Genomic DNA, 18,021 nt, shown 5'->3' with positions numbered 1-18,021 from the left:
GCTTCAGGCACTTAATAGTTTACCTAGCTGTGTGACTTGGGCAAATCACTTAACCCCATTGCTTTGTAAAAAAAGAAAAAAAGAACAGATTGACTTTAACAAATGTCTCATTTTGAAATCAACTATTAAAGCACTTTTTACTAAAGTAAAACTAGTTAAAGTACTGATTTTTTTTAAGTTAGAAAGACACTTGACTGGATATACTTTGCTCAAACTCAAAATTATACTTTTTGCTTATGTTGATTACTTACTTTGCTACCCAATTAGGTGAAATTCCATGTGCAGCAAAAATTGTAAACTGGAGTTGTTCTGTTGTAGTCCATGCTTCCTTAGTATTTCTATGACCTTGTACATAGTCTATGGGACCACCACATGAGCTTGTATGAAGTCTTAGAAGATCATAGATGGCTGCCGTTAACTGATCCATACTTTCTTGAACAGGATTTTCTGAAGCCAGGGAACCTAAGTTAAAATAAATCTGTAAGACATGCTATTGAAAACTAACAAGGAAAATTTACCAAAACTTAAAAGTAGATAAATATTTACCCCTGTTTGAACTCTTGCTTATTATGTCACCTCTGGGTAATGAAGACACCTAGAAAAGGGAATAAAATAGCGAGAATGGGGAAAAAAACACCCCAAGATAGCAAATACTCACTTGTAAAAAATCTTTTAATTTGAATGTTGCATATTAAATCAATTCTCTAGAACTTAAAGTTTAGGATACATTTTTTCTCATAACAACCAAGTGATGTGAGTATCGTAAGTATCACTACTCTATTTTATAAATGAGGAAATGGAGGCTCTTAGGTGTGAGGAAAACTTTTTTTTTCCCAAGGGCCATTTGGATATTTATAGCACCATTCATAAACTAATATTTGGTCAAACATTTAATTAATTCACCCCTAAAAAGCTACAAGATTTACTGAATTTTGAGACCCTTCTGAGGATACAATGGTAATACCAAACCAATATGGCCCTCAAGCTGAAGGTTTCCCTACCCCTGCTTTAAGAGGCTAAGTGACTGTTGTATACAAGTTAGTAAGTCTCTAAGGAAGTATTCAAACTTGGACTTCCTATTTCCAAATCTAAGCATGCCTCTCCTACTGTTGGGAAGTGAATCTAAGGACACAAGAAAAAGTACATCTACCTCTTTATCTATTCACAAATCCCTGGGTCTCTCAAATATACATAAATAAGGATATAGCAAAGAGATTATTCCTTCTAGGAAAAGCTAAAGAAAATATAGATATGTAATTATTTCAAGAAGTATTAAGAAAGTAATATACTAAAAAGACACAAAACAAAAAAAGTACAATGGAAACCAAGCATTTTAATCCCACCTTTACTGGCCTATTAGATAGTCACACCCACCAATCTATTATGATCTATTCCACTTTTGCAACAAAATGGCTTAGAAATGAACTTATTCCTCTCCTCCCCACCTCAAAAGACAATACTCTTATGCATCATTTCTATACAAGATTTTATGTTCTGTTGTGGCAATTTGAGAAATGTCAGCAGTACTTTTTTGAGTAGCAAGAAAATTAACTTCTTAAAGAAACTGATGATCTTTTTAATATGCAAAAATTTATGCCTAAACTTAAGATAATATCAGAAAAAGTGAATTCTACTGCTATCTTACATGTTAACCTTTCAATCCTGTCCATTAGGCATTAGCCTTTCCCACAAGGAAAACTATATAGAACCATAAACTAACTATATTTTTATAACCCAAACCCCCATCTGTAACTGAATGGAGCTTCTCTTTTATTCTTTCTCTCTATTACACTGTGTACTATGGAATAGTGGTCCTATTTTTAACCAATGACCTTTTTTCTCTTCATGTTCACTGCAAACACAAATCATGACTCCCACCAAGGTAATGCTAACTTGCTGACAGACTTCAATATTACTAGATGTACATTCTCTGATCCCCACAAGGACTATCCAGTAGAAGTGGGTATATTCTCAACTCCAAACAAGAGAAAACACTCCTCTCTCCTTGATATTATGCTTTGTCAAAGTATACGACAACAACTAGATCCTGATGATCCAAAGACATTATGCTTCTTGCTCAAGTTCAGAACCAGGTTCCAATTCGTCTTTCCATTTAACCCCATCCTTATTATTGGAGACCTCAACTGATACTTTTTCCTTCACAGTTCTCAATATCTTTAGTTCTTAAGCCTCAAAGCTTCCACCTCAGTTACATACAGCAATGGTTATAGACTAAATCTCATCACCCCACACATCCCAACTTCATAATTCATAATTTTGAAATTCGCTTAAGCCTCAATGCCTCTTCTTCCACCCCTCCCTTAACTTCACCCCACCCAAAGTAATTCAATTATTTTATTCTTCTCTAATTTATTCTACTGAAATGCCTAACATAGTTATTCCAAACCCACTCTACTCCCTTCAAGCCACATATACTACATTTACTTCCTTCTTAGAAAAGGATTTCATCTGAACTTTGGCTCAATGAACTGTAACTATCATAAATTCTTTCTTCCCCAATTCATAATTTAAAACATTGCAAGTTCTTCTATTTGCTCCAGTCTTAGAAAATAAAATGACCCTTCACTTTGTCAATACCAGTTCTTCTGTGTCCTTGATCCCTTCTCACCACCTCTTCCAGTTGAATGTTTCAATTATCCCCCTTTCTCCCTTAATATAATTCTCTCAAATTCTCTCAAAATTCTTTCCTATTGCCTACATAGATGTATAGATATCCTACTCTTCCCAACCTTAAAAAATACTGTATTTAAACTTTTCAAACTTCAAAACCCTGTATCATTCCTCCTTTCCATAGTCAAATGCCTACTGTTAGTCTTAATTAGTTTTCAGTCGATAACACTCTCTTCAAAATCCCCCATGAACCAATATTTTTATTATTAAATCAAAAATTTTTTAACTGATTTATTAAACCCAATTAACCTCTCTCTACTATTTCCTGGAAACATTTTCATCCTGGAAGCTCATTCTAGGCTTAGAATTCACATAATGGAAGTACTTGTCCCCATGCCTTCTCCCTCTTATTCAACTTTCTATCCTCCCCACAGACATCCTCTCCCCAAGGGCACTACTCTTCTTCCAATTTAAAATTCACAACCAAAAAAACCATCTTTCATTCTTCGTTCTCCTTTATTATCTTTCATAAATCAGTTTTCAAGTTTTATCAATGCTAACTCTACAACAACTTTTAAATCCATCCCTTTCTCATCATTTATATCATTAGCCATCACCTTATTTCATCCCCCACTACCTTTTGCCTAGATGACTACAAAAACTTCCTAAGTGACTTTAAGGGAAGTTTCAATAATTCTCTGTTGCTTCTAGGTTAAATTACAAGTTTCTCCATTTGCCATTTAAACCATTTTACAAACAGAGTCTAGTCTACCTCTCTAGAATAATTAGTCATTATTTTCTCCTCACTAACTCCATCATCCTCTAGTAAAATAAGTTCCCTTGCTTGTTCTGCCCTGTACAGACATTAGGACTTTACACAAATTACACCTAGCCTTCAAATGTTCTCCCTCTTGCCTTTGGCTTATCTTTAATGCTCCAAGTTCAATTTCTACCTTCTTTCAAGACCCTTTTCCCAATTGTTCTGCCGCAAATACTTAATATTCCTTTTGTACAGCTTATATTATTGGCGAACATATATCCCTCAGTATAATTTAAGTTTTTTGTCAGAAGGAAATTATTTTATGTTTTTGATACATAGAGGCAGCTAAGTGGCATAGTGGATAGAGCACCAGCCCTGGAGTCAGGAGTACCTGAGTTCAAATTTGGCCTCAGACGCTTAATAATTACCTAGCTATGTGGCCTTGGGCAAGCCACTTAACCCCATTTGCCTTGCAAAATTCTAATAATAATAATAATAATAATAATAATAATAATAATAATAATAATAATAATAATAATTATTATTATTATTATTATTATTATATAAATTATTTTTCAAAATTGTTGGTTTTAATTACAATTGTTTTCTTTTACATGAATTCAATATATTTAAGCCACTTCCCCATAGTGGGTTACTTAAATTGCTTTTAAATTATTTTACATATAATATTCCTATGGAAATCTCTAAAGAAATTAGTCTTATTCTTATTGTTGATAATCTTTTCAGTATACATTCAGTATACATACAAAGAAATGTATTAATAGTCTTCTTTCAGGAATCTCCTCAGTCTCCCCTCCTCCTCAATACTCTCCAACATCAATACCACTATCATGCCAGTATTCCCATCAGGGAAGCAATACCTTTGACTCTGGACAATATTTTAGGTTCTAGAGAATAAAAAGTAGAACCTTAATCTAGAAAAGATTACCATAAAATAATCCTCTTGACGGATTTTAGCAAACTTAAAGTAATAAAATGCCCTATCCTGGGTTGAGGGCAGATATTTATTTTATCCATACAAGAAATAGAGAAAATAAAAATTACCAGGAGATACTTACCTCATCACTTTTGCTTCTTGGAAGATTAACTGCCCTTTTTAGTTTCTTTACAGATTCTGTAATGGCCAGAGTCTCTACACCATCTAAAGCACTACAGATTTTTCTTACTACTTTGATTATCTGATCTACTGCTCTATGTTGGTTCTGAAAAAAAAAAAGGTGGAAAAAGTTCAAAATGAAGAATTTAAAAGAATTTCAGATATGAAGTCATAACATAGCCTTTTTAAAAGGACTGGAAATGAATGGGCTCACGTTGGTGTTAGAAAAATTAAAGGGGCTAACAAGAATCATAAAACAAAGTCTGACCATTATTTTGTTATATAGTTTTCTAATCATACTGTAAATTTGTCATACTGTAAATTTGTGTTCACAGTGCTTTTCACTTGTGCCAAAATAGGAGAGAAAAGATGTGGCAAATTCCTCCCTTCATACCAAATACTAGTTAAATGTAAAATTCATTATTGTCCCTAGAACATGGATTATTCCTAGAAGATGCACTATACCTATCACACAGTACTGTACTGTACTGAGGATCAAATGATAAAAAGACACATAAAGCATTTTAATGACATAAGACATGTTGGTGCAATAAAATATAAAATTAATGAGAGGCAGCTAAGTGGCACAGGCCCTGGATTCAGGAGGACCCGAGTTCAAATTTGACTCAAACACTTAATAAATGCCTAGCTGTATGACCTTGGGCAAGTCACTTAATCCTACTGCCTTAAATAAATAAAATTAAAAATAAATAAAGTTAATGAAAAGTGGAAATTGAGTTTTTGTAATAATTTTGAAATAAAGAACTCTCAAAGGATTCTTTTTGTTGTTGAGTTATTTGCCATGTCAAACTCTTCACTAATCCATGGCAAAGTTACTAGAATGTTTTGCTATTTCCTTCTCCAGATCATTTTACATACGAGGAGAGTGAAGGAAACAGGACTGAGGGACCTGCCCAAGATCACACAGCTGTTAAGTGTCTGAGACCACATTTGAACTCAGACCTTCCTTACTCTAGGCCCAGTGCTTTATCCACTGCACCGCAACAGGAATAGTGCATACTTTTCTTTGAATATTAACAGCAATATTTTTTCTTTTGTTTCAATAAACTCTGATAATTAAAATGTCATCCATGAAATGGACTTAAAGAACTCTGTCACACATGAATAAAGTTTAGATAAATAAATAAAAAAAAAACCCAACCTGAATTATGGAGCACTGACTTCTGGAACTATATGTTTGAACTATTTATCAAATTATTTTAAACCTTTAAAGGTTTCCCTTGAGTATTATGTTTGCTTTCCAACAACAGATTATCAGTAACAACCTTTTAAAATAACTCATCAGTTGTGAAAGAATTTGGAAATCTCCATTGATACCTTAGTTCCATAATTCACATAATTCATAGTATTATAGAATGAAACTTACTGGAATCTCTTTTCTTAGCTCTACTTTCTTTTTTTAAAACCAGACTATTCTAATAGGGAATTTTTACTGAGGAAAATCTTTCTACCAAGGCAAGTCAGTACCAACTGTGCAACTAATACCCTTAAGACAATAGCTGCCTGGAACTTCTGAAGGTTAAGTGACTTACACCAGGGTCACATAATCAGTATGTGCCAGCAGTAGAACTTGAATTCAGGTCTTCCTGACTCCAAGTCTACATCTCTCTGTACTATGACTTACTGTATTTGCAATATATTGTAAAAAATTTAAGTTTTTTCATCTTTGAGGTCTAGTATATTAACTTTTTTAAAAAAATCTGTAGAATCAGAGAAGATAAGACTAGCATTATTTATTATTAATTAGGCTGAAACTAAAGAATTCCAATAATTACTCTGTGGCTCTTTGGAGCAAGTTCTTCTCTGAAATAAAGTCAAATTGAGAGAAATACTCTTTAATTCACTGTTCCAAAAATTTGGTAATAAATATGCAGTTTACAATATTTGGTGTAATAGAAAAACATTCATCAGATCTAAAGAGTTGAGTCTCCACTCAGTAAAACATTTAATGGTCTTTTAAAATTGTTTTAGATCTAAACCAAAACTATTTTAAGTGAAAATATAGGCAAAGAATCTTGGAAAAAATATAAACTATAAAATAAACTTACTTCATTTTGAAAAGCCATCTCCACTTGGTTATGATAAGTATCTAGAAGTTCTTCAACTGAATGTCTGAAATAAAGAATAACTACTATGGTTGAAGGAGATGGTATACAAACAATTAATAGCTTATTTAACAAAAGTAATATAATCATTTCTTTAAACATATTTGAATACCTACAAAGAAAAGCTTAAATACCATACCTTGCCATAACTTCTTTAAATGGATTTTCTATATGGTGTAAATATTTGCTTAAATCTGTAGGCGTCTTATCATCTTCTGCCTAAACACAAAAATGCATTTATTAAAGTGAATTCCTAACACTTCTGTTTTTATTTGACAAACACCTAAAGAGTAATTTGAGACTAGGATCATTTTTTGGTTGAAAATGTAATATTACACAAATATAAAGCTCTCAGTTATTTTCTGATGAGATTATTAGGAAATTAATATTCTGACAAATATTTTCAAAAGAATATTCATGAAAGTAGTTGAGTATAGGTCCAAATATATAAATATCTTCAAGAACAAAATTCATTTCTATTTTAGGTCTAAATATGCTAACAATAGAGCCAAAAATTACTGACAACCAGGATATAGGTGGGGAAAAGTAAATTGGGGGGGGGGGGGAAGATGTGAAATTCTGCAATTCTTTTTTTCCCCAAAAAATAACTAAATGTGGGCATGACTAATAGAAAGATGTTTAACAAGACTGTACATCTATAAGCTATATATCAGATCACTTGCTGTCTTGGGAAAGGAAGAAGAAAGGGAAGGAGGGAAAAATATATGGAATTCAAAATCTTACCCAAAAAATGAATATAGGAAAAGAATAAAAACACACAAACCGTGTCAAGGCTGTTCCTGCTTAAGAGACTAAAAATAGTATTTATTTGTGACTACTAGAACAAGATGGATTTTGTAAAACATCTCTTTAGATTCTTCAACCTTTTCCTGTCAATTGATTCCTTCTGTTTTCATATATATCCAATTTTCTGTCATTCTTAAAAAAACCTTCAAAATATTGAAAAAAAACCCCCTAAAGCACTAGCATGATACAAAAAAAGAAGTCATCTTTAATGTACCCTTTTGTAAAGGTTGTACACTGCAGTTATTTGCCACCTTTTTGATCAATTCTATTAATTTTTTTCTTCTTTTTGCATTTGTTACATGGGATGACTTGGAGTAAAAGAGGGATAATGGGTAAATAAATTGACAATTAAAAAATAAAATAAAATACAAACTCATTTTTTAAAAAGTTTTGCTAAACAGTACCATTCCCTAAATTATCAATATCTATACTCTCTAGCTCAACCTCCTTGCCTCTAATTTCCCTTCTTAATCCTTTGCATTATGGCTTTTAATATCAACAGTCAACTAAAACTATTATCTCCAAAATTATCAATTATTTCTTAACTGGGAAATCTGGTGGCCTTTTCTCAGTACTAATCCTTTTCAACCTATATGCTGAATTTCATACTGCTAACTTCCCTTTTATCCTGGATGCTTTTTTCCTCTCTGGGTTTTTGTAACATTCTTCTCAACTGATTCTTCTCAGACCTGCTTGGTTATGCCTCCATGTCTTTTCCTACATCAGTTATTCAAATTACACTCATAACTATGGTATTCCTCAAGACTGTCTTTGGCCTTCTTTTCCCTCTACCCTCTCTCTGAGTAACCTAATGAGTTCCCATGTATTGAACCATGACCAACTATATAGATGACTCACAAATCTACATACAGCCCCAGTCCTTTGTTCAAGTGTCAGTCGAACTATACCACTAAATGGCAGGTAAGACAGTGGATAGAACACAGGGCCTGGAATCAGGAAGACCTAAGTTCAAATAAAGTCTCAAACACTTATTGGCTATATGACTCTTGGCAAGTCACATAACTGATATATTTGCTTCTATTTCTTCATCTGTAAGATGGAGATTATAACAGTACCTACCTTCCAGTTGTGAAGATCAAATGAGTTAATGCATAAAGCACATACAGTCAGGCATGTAGTAAGCACTATATAAATTATTATGATGATGATATATATTTCAAAGTAGATGTCCCAAAATACCTTATCCTCAAAACTCATTTCCCTCCTTAAATTCTCTTCTCTTCCAACTATTTTTGTCAAAGGCACCAACAATCACCCAGTTTCAATAGTAATCTTGGCATTATTCCCTTCTCATGATCCCTTTTATGCCTTCAATCCAATTACTTGTCAAATCTTGTCATTTTTAACTTTCTTATTCTCTAGAAGTAATCCTATTGGTACAAAAGCTAGCTATCATTTTATTATCTAACAATTTCAAAGCTGGAGTTTTAGAGAATGCTGTTCCTATGAAATTATTGAATAATAACAATTCAATAATCGGTTTTAGAAAACAATTTAATTTTTTTTTAATTTAAACTAAAAGGAATGCAGTGGATAGAGTACCAGCCCTGGTTTCAGAAGGACCTGAGGGGCAGCTAGGTGGTGCAGTGGATAGAGCACTGGCCCTGGAGTCAGGAGTTCAAATCTGGCCTCAGACGCTTAATAATTACCAAGCTGTGTGGCCTTGGAGAAGACACTTAACCCCATTGCCCTGCAAAAAAAAAAAATGCTAACAGAAGGATCTGAGTTCAAATCTGGTTTCAGACACTTATAATTACCTAGTGGTGTGAGTGTGGGCAAGTCACTTAACCCCAGTGCCTTGCAAACCCTCCCCTCCAAAATTTTAAACCAAAATCAATTATGTCATATACTCACTGTTCGAGCCAGATCTCGGCACATTGCATCAAAGGTCAAGAGCTGTAGTTTAATCTCTGTATCCCATTTTCGAGAGTTCTGAATATATTCATGACTTCCAAGGCAATAGTTACTGTTAAAAGAACAATCATTTAGCAATAGTCTTTAATCAAACTAAAAATTATAAATTTGAAGATTTCCAAATAAATGCTTCACTAGAAGTAAATATAGATAGTAAAGTAAGCAGAAACACGTCAATGGAAAGCGATTTAGTGACTACAAACTTAAAAACAATCATAAAGAATTAAAGGATATACTCTATCAAGAGAGATATATTCAAAGCAATGTAGAAAAAATAGACAAATGTTTCTAAATCACTAGAGTTGAGACTAAAAACAGTAAGATTGCAAGAAAAAAAGCTTAATGTTCTTTAGCTTTCTTTTAGTTTTAGTCACAGCTGACTCTTCATGCCTTCATTTGGATTTGTTTATTTTTTTGGCAAGGGTACTGGAGTGGTTTATTGTTTCCTTTTCCATTTATTTTATAGAAGAGGAAACTGAAGCAAATAGGGTTAAGTGACTTGCCCAAGATCACACAGCTGGTAAATTTCTGAGACAGTTTTGAACTTAGGTCTACCTGATTCCAGGTCCAGCAGCCTATCCACTGTACCATCTAGCTACGATAAAAATGCCTAGAGACAAAGAGATTATTAACAAAATATTCTTGATAAGTCACAGAAAACAAACCAAGAGTGACTAAGGAAAAGAAACAAACCAAAGAATCATGTCTACTAAAGATTGCATCAAGATCCATTTGAGACTAACAGTCCAAATAATTACATGTATATAAATTTTTAAATAAAAATTGCATAGAATTCTTGTTTTATATATGCTGCAACAATACTCATAATTTGGAATTAAGTATTTTCAATTATTCAAATATTTTATACTAAAGAGCATATATTAACATGTAAAACAGCAACAAAGTAATCGTGCTTACTTCTGTAATACCTCTTCTTGACCACAGACTTTAAGGACATAGCTGCCAACATCTATTTGATTCAAGTCATCATGGACCCAGCAAAGTGCTTGCATGATTATAATCTCAACAGTAGAACTCACTATAAAAAAAGGAGTTACATGTCAATCTAAGTTTTGCTCATTTAACTAGATGCAGTTTTCTAACCAGATTAAGTAGTTTTAAAATCAAAAGTATCATTTTCTTTTTTTAATTTTTTATTTATTTAAGGCAATAGGGTTAAATGAATTTCCAAGGTCACACAGCTAGGCAATTATTAAGTATCTGAGGCAAAATTTGAACTGAGGTCCTCCTGACTCCAGGGCCAGTGCTCTATCCACTGTCACCTCCTAGCTGCCCCAAAAGTATCACTTTTTTTAATGCAAATTCATATGAAGAAGATATCACTTAGGAGTATACAGGAACAAAACTGTTTATGGTAGGTTATCAAAAGCAGCTAATCAGTAGAGTGCAGTAGAAAGAACACAATCACATTTGTGTCAGAAGATTTGCTACATATAAGATATATGGCATTTGGGCAAATCATTTATACTCTCTCTAAGCCTCAAGATTCTTATCTCTAAGATGATGATCTTACACTTTGCACTTTCCACCTCACTGAGAGATGTGACAATCAAATAATCATGTACAAAAAGTAATCTGTACCTATAAATTAATGCTTGTTCATTTAATACTTACAAAGTGTAAGGCATAGAAAATATAGACAAACTACCAAACATACCATTCATAAAGATAGTTCAATATAAAGACATAAAGCTTAATTAGCATGGGTAAGCCCCCTCCACAAAGGCAACAATCCTTCCTTAATTTAGTATAAAGTGCTGGAGAGTTGCAGTGATCAAAAAAAATCTCACCACCCTGTGGTTAGCATGTTATTAAGCCTCTCTGAACAGGAAGGCTGGTCCTCAGACAGCAGGTATGCACAGGCATGCACGTGCGCGCACACAAACACACACACAGCACCCTCCACCTCACATGATGAAGCACATCTTAAAAGTCTTTCCAGAGCGATATCTCTTAACAAAGCTTGCATTATGCTGGCAGAGGCTCAAAAGCTCAGTCAGCTCTATGTCAAGATTATACACCAGAGTAGGTTTATCATGAAGTACATTATGAAAAAATATATATAAACAGATATGAAGGCATGTATTGTTGTCTGTCTGTACCAAATCCTTAGTTGAAAATTTCAGACTAATATTGCAAATTTTCAGAAAACAATACAGAACTTGTAACTATCTTTTGCATTAGGTAAACTCTAAGAACAACTACTATTACTCAAATTTTTTAAAATTAGAGTGACACATGATAGGCATGGCACTAGTAATTATTTATAAATTGTACCTGAACTTCACACCAAAACAGAATAGTTTAGTGGAAAGATTACTAAAAATCTGACAAAGAACCCTACCTAATCATTCATTTGGATATTAGTCTTCAACAAGGTATAGTTGTATTCACCCTCAGACAACAAGATTTGGTAGTTTCTCCATGAATATAAAATTTTTACTTGTAAATTAAACTGAACAAAATGATTTTAAATTATTACATAACATTAGTCATACTTTAATACAAGTTATACATTGGAAGTCAATTGTTTATATAGCCTTTGAGTTATCAATCCTTACAGGATGAAATTAATGCTTACTGTTCTTAGACTTTAGTTCCCCCCCAAAAAAATTAACATCAAATATACATATTTTTAACTTTTAAACTGAAAGTTCATTTAAGTTGTTGGTTTGGAATTGTTGCATTTGGTTGATATTTCTGTTTTTTCAAAGACTTATAATTGAAGGAAGGAAATTAAATGTTGAAGATAAAAAGGAACATGACCATCGGTCAAGAATTTCAATATTCTCTCAGATTTGGAATCCTTAGAGAAAGGAACAGCATAATTTAAGACCAAAGCTTGATGGAGAAGTTTAAGAACTTTTTCCTAAGAACCTTTTTATTAAAATTAAAATAATCATATTAAATCTCAGAGTTCTAATTAGCCCTTGGTAATATTCCTGTTGCTTTTAGCATAAGGAAAGTTCGCAATAATAAAAATTAGTCAAATAAAAAAGTTAAGAAAGTTATTATAAGAAATAGAAAGTAGTCGCCTTGAAAATTTGGGGTAGAAATGGCTGGGAAACAGACTTTGAAATAAAAGAATGTCTGTGTACAAAGGATAAGTGACCTAGAAGAAGGGCTAGAACTAAAGAAAAATTATGTGTTCTCTGCATAAAATCCCAAAAGCAAAAACATTTAAAAGTTGAAGAAGCCTATAATTAGTTCCCCCATCTCATACATTTGAATCTAAGTCAAATATATCAACATAACAGATAATAGTCAAAATTCTTTTAAAGCAACCAAGTACTCATTAGATCATCTGTTTTTCTCAACAAAGCAACCCAGACAGTTATTTGCTAAATAATATTTAGTGGCAATTAATCAAAAAAAGTTACAACACTGAAACTTATTTCAAAAATCACAACACGAGCACTTATTTCCAAGTATCCATTACCTTTCAATTAGAAAAAGTAAGTTCAACACAAATATTTAAAGACATACCATCACATGTAAAAGTAACTGGTAGTTGAAATCCTTCGATTTCTATGGAGACCTTCACACTACAATTTTCTCCACATGTATTTCTCTGCATCATAACTGGACTTAGCACATAACCTGGATTTGTGATTCGATTGGTATGTGGAAAGTTGGTCCTCAATCTGCAAAATTAAAAGAAAAATTTACCTGTTAAAAGTTGAACTTAATGAATACTTTTATATTTAATATTCTGCTTCCTTTTTTTCCTTCTCATATATTTTTGTTCACTTCTAGAAAGCTTTATTGTATTACTATGAATGAAATTCTATTAGAAAATTACAAACAGCATACATCTATAAAATAAAGTAATAAGAAGAAAAGGACAAGTTGAAAGATTTTCAATATTTTTATAAGCATTATCAACATTTACTAAATATACAATGGATATAAAGAACTGAATAACAATCTATTCTAAATTCTCTTTAAAGGATATTAAAACAAACTAGAAGTGTTAAACTATCACTTTCTGAACAACAAATAAAATATCTTGAACTATGTTGTTTATGTGTTACCACCAGACTTTTATTCCTAATAGGTGATATTGAAAGAAGATGCAAGAACAAAACTACATAAAATGACTGATAATATCAAACTCTATTTCCTAAATACATTAAAAATATATAGTAAAGCTCTTAAATCATGTTTAATACATTCCTGTATTAAGGGGGAAATATCATTTATAAAACAGGAGAAATAAAGATTTTGCTGTCTTCTTTGTATGTGCATTTTGTCTTCTTGATTTCTCTTCTGTGGTTTCTATCTACCTGATTATAAGCTTCAAAAGTCAAAGACCTGGAGTACATTAATTGTTATAAAGATTAAGAAGAAGAAATTGAGTTTTTTGGGTTTTTTTAGGATTTTGCAAGGCAAATGGTGTTAAGTGGCTTGCCCACTGCTAGGTAATTATTAAGTGTCTGAGGCCAAATTTGAACCCAAGTACTCCTGACCCAGGGCCAGTGCTCTCTATCCACTGTGCCACCTAGATGCCCCTCCTTCTAGTGTTTTTAATAGGAATGGATGTTGTGATAAAGATTATTCAAACATGGAAGAAGATAGGAAGGACTGACTATCCCACCTCATTTTCATCTGAACTGCATAAAGGAAAGCATAAAACTAAACAAGGAAATAAGAGAAGACAGGAAAAGGGAAGAGGAAGTATAACAGGAAAGACAAGATAAATAAAGGATAAAACAATCAATAAAAAAAAAATTTGGAGCACCTCCTATGTACCAGGGACTGTGCTAAGTGCTGGAGAGATGCAAAAAAATAAAAATAAAAGATGAAAAGACAAGTCCCTGTCCTTAAGGAACTCACAATCAAAAGGGGGAGACAAAATGTAAACAACTATGTACAAATAAGATATATACAGAATAAGTGAGAAATAATCAACTATGAGAAGGGTCTGAAATTAATGGGTTGGTCAGTTTCCTAGATCATGAAATAACACACACACACACACACACACACACACACACAGCCTGGAGGCTGAAGTGAGGAGGAAAAGCATTCTAGGCATGTGGGGGTCTGCCAGTGAAAATGCTTGTATCTCTTGTCAAAGGAACAGCAAGGAGTTCCATGAATCAGGATTAATGAGTATATGGGAAAAGAGGAGATTAAGGTATAAGAAGCCTGAAAAGAGTTGGGGGAGAAGACAAGTTATGAAGGACTTTGAACATCAAAAGATTTTAAATATTTGATTCATGATGTGATAAGGAACCACTGAAGTTTACTGAATAGGAGAATTAGTATGGTCACACTTGCACTTAGATCACTTTGGCAGCTGAATGGAGGATAGAATGGAATGGAGAGAGATTTGTGTTGGCAAACCAACTAGCAGACTATTGCAATAATCCAGAGGTGAGGAGATGAGGGCCTTCACCAACCCTGGTGGAGAAGATGGGAAAATATTCAAGAGCTGAAATTTAATAGCCTTGGCAACAGATTAGATTTAGAGGTGTGAGAAATAGTGAAAAATGGATGATACCTAGAATCAGCAGACACATTAGTGCTGGGTAAGTAGATTTGGAAATCTTCAGTATAAAAATGATAACTGATTTCATGGGAACTGATGAGATAACCAAATGAAATGATATAGACAGAAAATAAAAGTGGGGGTCTGAGAAAGATTTGTGTGGGACACCCATGACCTAGATGAAGATCTAGCATATTAGACTAAGAAGGAAAAGACTAGGAACAAACTAGATGGTACAGTGGATAGAGCACTGGCCCTGGAGTCAGGAGGACTTGAGTTCAAATCCAGCCTTGGACACTGTGTGATCTTGGGCAAGTTCCTTAACCCCATTGTCTTGCCCCTCCCCCCCAAAAAGGGGGAAAAAAACAGAAAAAAAGAAAAAAGCTAAAAAAAGCTGTAGTATATGATTGAAATAGATTATTGTGCTGGAAGAAATGACAAGCAGGATGATTTCAGAAAAACCTAAAAAAACTTATATGAATTGATGATGGAGAGGTGAAGAGAACCAGGAAAATTTTGTTCACAATAACAGCAATATTGATTAATGAAGAACTATGAATGATTTAGCTATACTTAGTAATACAATGACCCAAGACAATCCCAAAAGACTGATGAAGTATACTATCCATCTCCATCTGATATTGATTTAATAGAGACTGAAGCATGCTATTTTTCAATTTCTTCCATTGTTTTCTTTTATTCAAGTCTTCCTGTAAAAAATGACTACTATGGAAATATTTTATATAATTGTACATGTAAAATCTATATCTCATACTTTCTGTTGTGGGGAGGGAAGAGGAGAGAGGGGGAAGGATAGAATTTGGAATTCAAAACTTTCAAAAAAAATTAAGAAAATAGGTTATTGGATTTGGCAATTAAGAGATCACCAGTGACTCTACAGAGTAGTTTCAATTGAATGAAAAGGTTAGAAAAGGTTAGAAACAAGATCATAAAGACTTACAAAGAGAGTAAGAGGAGAGAAAGTGGAGGTTCTGATTACAGATAGCTTTCTCAAGGAGGTGAATCCATAAAAGGCAAAACATATATGAAAGAAGGGATGAAAGTAAAGGTTTTTTTTGGTTTTTTTTTTTTAGAAAATATGAACATGTGTAAAGGCAGAAAGGAAACAGTCAATAGAAAGGAAGATATTGAAGATAAGTGAAAGCTGGGAAGATAGAAAGAGCAATCTGCTGAAGGAGATGAGATAAAACGAGATCACTTGTGCTAGTAGAGTGGTTTGCTTTAGCAAGAAGGACCAATTCTTAAAGTGAGCCAGACTAGTCATAAGCAAAACAAACTCTAGACTCTAGAGTGAGGGTAAAGAATACAGAAAAGATTAAAAGGCATGAGACAAAAGGAAGAGAACTAAGGAGGAAGAAATAGTTACTTCATATATAAATCACAAGTGCTAGGCAAACTTTTCTTCTATCACTTTTCTTATTTATAAGGAGAGGGCTGGGAACAATGAGTAAAAGTACAAGACAGAACGGAAAAAGGAAAAAACAATTAACAACCTAATCATGTAGAATGAATTCACACATAAAACAGAAGGCACTAACAAAATGAACAAAGATTCACACAGATTTAAAATAATGGTCTGGAGCATAATTTATGAAGCTTCAGGTAAACTAAAAAAAGCAGAGATGGCAGTAATGATTTCAAAAAAGTCTAGAGAAAATAGACATGATAAAAGAAGATAAGCATAGGAACTACATAAGACTTTAAAGCATCATAAGAAACAATAATTAATGTATATGGAACTAATAGAACATTTAAATACTTAGAAGAAAAATTCATCAAATTTGAGGGAGAAATACAAAACAAAATTCTAATAGGGAATGGGATCCTTTTCAGACTGTTAATTTCTTTTTACAAAAAAGTTAAGAACCTAAAAAGAACCTTAGAAAAGTTAGAGCTGATACATATCATACAGAAAATAAACGGGGAAAAAGTTTATATACTTGCTTCTCAGTTGTGCATAGTACATCTAAAAAAATTAAATATGCACTGCTAAATTAAAAATCTCACCAAAAATGTTGAAAACAGAAACAATAAGCATTCCATTACTCATCAAAATGCAATAATTATATTCAATAAAAAGACTTTCAAGAAAGAATCTGAAAATCAGAAATTAAGTTACTTTAGACATAAAAAGTAGTGGAACAAACAACCACTATAGAAATAATGGAAAATTTCATAAAAAGAAATGACAGACAAAATATCAAAACTTTTAATACATAGCTAACATAGTCCTTAAATATCCCCATACAACTCACTACTTAACCAACATGAATCTATGCTTAGCATGATTATACATTATGCTGGACTGCTTTCTGACAGGGGAAAGAGGAGGAGGGAGCAAAAATTAATAAAATTCAAAACCTGGCCAAAAAAGAAATGACTGTTGAAAACTGCCATTCTTATATAGCTGGAAAAAATATGTAATTAATTAAAAAAATGATTCAACAACAAAATGGAAATATCTCACTCAGCAGGGAAATAGGAGGGATGGGGGGGGCATAAAACAAATCTTTTATTGACTGTGCAAATTAGGAAAGCTTATGATATCACCAGTAACGTGTGTATGTGTATATATGTATAATATATACACATAATATATCACATATATTAATATTGCATTAATTCCATAGGATTCAGATGAAATATGCTAACAACCTCCTGACAGAAATGGCCTCAGAATAAAGAATGAAATTTTTAAAAAAATATATTGGACACAGCTAATGTAGACTTATGTTTGGATTTACTAATGCATGTTTGTGAAAAACATGTTTTGTTTTTCTTTCATTCTCAATGGAGTTGGGGAATGTTGTAGTTGGAGAGTAAAAAGGCAGATTTTTAATTGACTGAAAAAAATAAAATATAATTTTTTTAAAGAAATTAGCCTCAAAAGAGAATGGACCTCTGTTTTTACTGGAGAAACAAGAAATTAAAGGTGTATACTGGTACATATGTTGTTAGACTTGTTCAAGTGTACATTTATTTTGTTCAGTTTTTTTTTTTATGCTACAAAGTAAAGGCTGGCTTTTACCTAGTTTTGTGCAGAGGGTAGGGCAGAGAGGCAAGGAGTTACTAAGACATCTCTGGAAATATGCACAAAATAAAAAGTGGT

General features: G+C 32.8%; 1 protein-coding gene across 3 annotated transcripts in view; it reads right to left on the bottom strand.

Annotated features, from left to right (window-relative positions):
* Window positions 1-18,021, bottom strand: part of PIK3C2A (phosphatidylinositol-4-phosphate 3-kinase catalytic subunit type 2 alpha) — a 192,084-nt gene that overhangs the window by 53,267 nt on the left and 120,796 nt on the right. For all 3 annotated transcript variants that reach the window (XM_074230187.1, XM_074230184.1, XM_074230185.1), the window contains 8 exons: window positions 12,884-13,041; window positions 10,295-10,415; window positions 9,317-9,428; window positions 6,774-6,853; window positions 6,578-6,641; window positions 4,471-4,614; window positions 547-595; window positions 252-462 (listed from right to left, as the gene is read on the bottom strand). In XM_074230187.1, coding sequence (XP_074086288.1) covers window positions 252-462; window positions 547-595; window positions 4,471-4,614; window positions 6,578-6,641; window positions 6,774-6,853; window positions 9,317-9,428; window positions 10,295-10,415; window positions 12,884-13,041 — 939 coding nt within the window. The remainder of the gene's footprint in view (window positions 1-251; window positions 463-546; window positions 596-4,470; window positions 4,615-6,577; window positions 6,642-6,773; window positions 6,854-9,316; window positions 9,429-10,294; window positions 10,416-12,883; window positions 13,042-18,021) is intronic.

This window comes from Macrotis lagotis, chromosome 3 (genome assembly GCF_037893015.1).
Source record: "Macrotis lagotis isolate mMagLag1 chromosome 3, bilby.v1.9.chrom.fasta, whole genome shotgun sequence".
In the NCBI taxonomy this organism is placed as follows: Eukaryota; Metazoa; Chordata; class Mammalia; order Peramelemorphia; family Peramelidae; genus Macrotis; species Macrotis lagotis.
This window is presented reverse-complemented; position numbering and strand designations above follow the sequence as displayed.